The sequence below is a fragment of the Bubalus kerabau genome, chromosome 15 (genome assembly GCF_029407905.1).
Source record: "Bubalus kerabau isolate K-KA32 ecotype Philippines breed swamp buffalo chromosome 15, PCC_UOA_SB_1v2, whole genome shotgun sequence".
Classification (NCBI taxonomy): Eukaryota; Metazoa; Chordata; class Mammalia; order Artiodactyla; family Bovidae; genus Bubalus; species Bubalus kerabau.
In genome coordinates, this window is record NC_073638.1 from 79368073 (window position 1) to 79372064 (window position 3992).

General features: G+C 38.0%; 1 protein-coding gene across 1 annotated transcript; it reads right to left on the reverse strand.

The window, feature by feature from the left end:
• Positions 1–996: 996 nt before the first annotated feature.
• Positions 997–3406, reverse strand: LOC129628445 (olfactory receptor 5I1). The gene has a single exon (XM_055547887.1). The coding sequence runs from the start codon at positions 1939–1941 to the stop codon at positions 997–999; it is 945 nt and encodes a 314-aa protein (XP_055403862.1). The 5' UTR covers positions 1942–3406.
• Positions 3407–3992: the final 586 nt, after the last annotated feature.

Consider the following 3992-nt stretch of genomic DNA (forward strand, 5'->3'; position numbering starts at 1 on the left):
AGAATCACTGCGGATGGTGACTGCAGCCATGAAATTAAAAGATGCTTGCTCCTTGGAAGAAAAGGTATGACAAACATAGCATATTAAAAAGCAGAGACATTACTTTGTCCACAAAGGTCTGTCTAGTCAAAGCTGTGGTTTTTCCAGCAGTCATGTGTGGATGTGAGAGTTGGACTATAAAGAAAGCTGAGCGCCAAAGAATTGATGCTTGAACTGTCATGTTGAAGAAGACTCTTGAGAGTCCTTTGGCCTGCAAGAATATCAAACCAGTCAATAAAAAAGGAATATTCATTGGAAGGACTGATGCTGAAGCTGAAGCGCCAATACTTTGGTCACCTGACATGAAGAACTGACTCATTGGAAAAGACCTCGCAGCTGGGAAAGATTGAAGGCGGGAGGAGAAGGAGATGACAGAGGATGACATGGTTGGATGGCATCATCAACTTGATGGACATGGGTTTGAACAAGCTCCGGGAGTGGTGATGGACAGGGAAGCCTGGCGTGCTGCAGTCCATGGGGTTGCAAAGGGTCAGACATGAATGAGTGATTGAACTGAACTGAATAGTTGGAAAACTATTCAACTATTACTTTGCAGCAATTTTGAAATTTTTAAATGTTTCCTTTATCTTGGGGCTATGAAATGTGTTTGGCTCTTTGAAAACAAGTGTTTGATAAAATGTTTGTGTGAGAAATTGTGTATATGCTAGCAAGGTTGTTGCAGGCTCTTAGCTACAATTTGTCCCAGGCATTGAAAGGGTAAAGAATCTGCTTGTCAATGCAGGATAAGCAAGAGCTACAGGTTCCATCCCTGCGTGGGGAAGATCCCCTGGAGGAGGAAATGGCAACCCACTCCAGTATTCTTGTCGGGATAATTCCAAGGACAAAAGAGCCTGGCGGGCTATAGTCCATGGGGTCACAAAGAACTGGACACGACTGAGCATACATCCAAATAGAGTTTGTAATCAGGGATTTAGATGAATCCTGGAGCCTTATATCTCAGGAGGAATTTATCTTTGGTTTTAAGACATTTTTAGCAGCGTCTTTTACATCTTTGTTTCTCAAACTATAAATCAAGGGATTCAGCACTGGAATGATGATGGTGTAGAACACTGAGATGATTTGATCAGTGTTGGGAGAATACAGGTAGCTGGGTCGTGAGTAAACGAAAAGCAGAGTTCCCTGGTAGATGGCCACGGATGTCAGGTGAGAAGCACAGGTAGAGAAGGTCTTCTTCCTCCCGCTGGAAGAACGGATCTTTAAGACTGAGAGGAGAATGTAAAAGTAGGAGATGATGATGACAATGAAGCAGATAATTTCCACTGAGCTGCCATATGTGGAGAGAAGCCACTCATTAAGTGATGTGTCTGTGCACGATAACTTAAGCAAGGGAGGGAGGTCACAGAAAAAATGATTAATGACATTTTTATCACAGTATTTCAGAATAAATGCAAAGGATGTGTGCACCGGGGAACTCATATTGCCTCCAAAGTATGACAAGACGATCAACCATATGCAGATGCCCCGAGACATCACAGCCGTGTACAGTAAAGGGTTACAGATGGCGACATAGCAGTCATACGCCATGGCAGCCAAGATAAAGGATTTGGTATCTGCGAAAGTACAGAAGAAATAGAACTGCAGGGCACAGCCGTGATAGGAAATGGACTTGTTCTGAGAGAGGAAGTTGACAAGCATTTTGGGAACGATGACTGAAGAATAGCAAAGGTCTACAAAGGATAGGTTACTAAGGAAAAAGTACATGGGGGTTTGAAGGTGCAGATCAACCCTGATTAACATCATTAAGCTGATGTTCCCCATTAAAATCAGAGAGTACAAAGTCAGAAACAGGAGAAACAGGACAATCTGCAGTTCAGGGAGAGTTGGAAACCCTAACAGAATAAACTCAGTCACCAAGGTATAGTTTCCATCTAAAAATTCCATATTCTGTGCTGTTTTCTTCTTATGAGAATTCTAACATCCTAAGATCCTATGTTGATGGAAAGAGAAAAAAAAAGATATAATTATAAGGTTATTTTATTGTTTCAACAAACAAGCAATCAAGTCAAGAGTCCCAGACCAAATCTCCTTCCAAATATAAATTCTGAGAAACATATTTCAGAATTTAGTAGTTTTATATCATGGTTGATAGTTTTATTTGTTTGATTAATAGCTAGTTCTTCCACTGGACAGACATGTGCAGAAAAATCTCATATTTCTTACTTTTTTTAATTCTCAAGTATAGTACTATAGCTAGTACAGAGGATTAAATGAATAATGAAGTAATAAATGAAATGATGCTAAGAGGAAAAATATATCTGTTATTAAAAATATGTTAACTTGAGTACATGTTGTAACAATAACTCTGGAACAATGTAGTCCTTCTGCCCAGTATTTGATAGTAGTGTGTTGTACTCTTGACTATAAATAGAGTGGTGCAATGAGCTATACTTCATCTATTTAAAAAATAATAATGAAAGCAAAAGTGATATTAGTGAAATGAAAGCAAATGTCAGTAAACATCAGCTAACAGTGTGTTTTAGACAGGGATGAGTTTAAGGCAATTCCTTAAATCCTGTCAAGATACTAAGTCAAGGAGATTAAAATAATTAACTGCTTTTCTCTTTGGCATTCTTTATCATTCTTGGCTTCTAGTAAGCACAGCATAAATATTAAATGACTGAGTGAAGTGAGCAAAAAATTAGTAAGTTAACTTCTCATCTTTAAAAATCACTCTATATAGCCTCCTCACTAATTATATTTGTGAGCAAACACAAATAGCTGCCTTTAATTTTTATCCTAGTATAATTCAGGATGTTGAGTCTAAGAATTTTGTCAATTTCTGTTTCTATAATCTCAGAATTTTTCTGGAAGCAAGGAGAATTTGAACCTGACTTTGAAATATAAGATGTTTTATTGTAACCTTGAGGGATGACTTGGAAATCTATAAAACAAGCAAGTGAAACCTCCAGTGGGCTTTGTTACTACTGCCACAGCCTGCTAGAACAAATGGTTGGGGTCATTCTCTCACTTATATAAAATTATTGAGACCACTACAGGGCTAAGAACTACATTGTTGTAATATCATCTACTCACTAAAAGTGTGCTATAAGATAGGCACAGAAAAATCTAAGAGAATTAGAAGGGTTAGGATGCTGTCTTATGTTATTACCTCAAAGAGTGAGAATGAGATGCAGTACCTTGTTAGGACAGTAGTTAATTTATTCTTATTTTGCCTGTTTTCAAAGTAATCAGAGTGTTCAGAAATGATAAGACCTACATTTAGAGTTAATAAGCATTTGGTTAGAATCTCATATTAGCCATATGGACTGTAGGACCTTGCACAACTATGTGTGTGTATATATATACATACACACACATTATGTGTGTGTATATATATCTATCTGTGTGTGTGTATATATATATATATATATATAGAGAGAGAGAGAGAATCTGCTATACTTAATACATATATCATATGTATATTATTATATATAACATTATATATATTTAAAATGTTACTATAATAATGACAATAATATTTCACATGGTTTCTCTGCCAGGTTAAATTAGGAAAACTATCTATACTTTCTTGCTGTCTCACTTTAGATAAACTGGCACATAATAGGTAAAGAGTGAAGATTAGTTTCAGTTACTCCACTGCTCTCAGCTCAGCAGTAAAGAATCCATTTGCCGGGAGGAGGAGCCAAGATGGCGGAGGAGTAGGACGGGGAGAACACTTTCTCCCCCACAAATTCATCAAAAGAGCATTTAAACGTCGAGTAAATTCCACAAAACAACTTCTGAATGCCGGCAGAGGACATCAGGCACCCAGAAAAGCAGCCCAACTCTTCGAAAGGAGGTAGGAAAAAATATAAAAGACAAAAAAAGAGACAAAAGAGGGAGGGACGGAGTTCCGTCCCGGGAAGGGAGTCTTAAAAAGAGAGAAGTTTCCAAACACCAGGAAACCCTCTCACTGCCCAATCTGTGACGAG

Coding starts and splice junctions, on each gene's coding strand:
- LOC129628445 (XM_055547887.1), bottom strand. CDS start 1,941: ATGGAATTTTTAGATGGAAACTATACCTTGGTGACTGAGTTTATTCTG.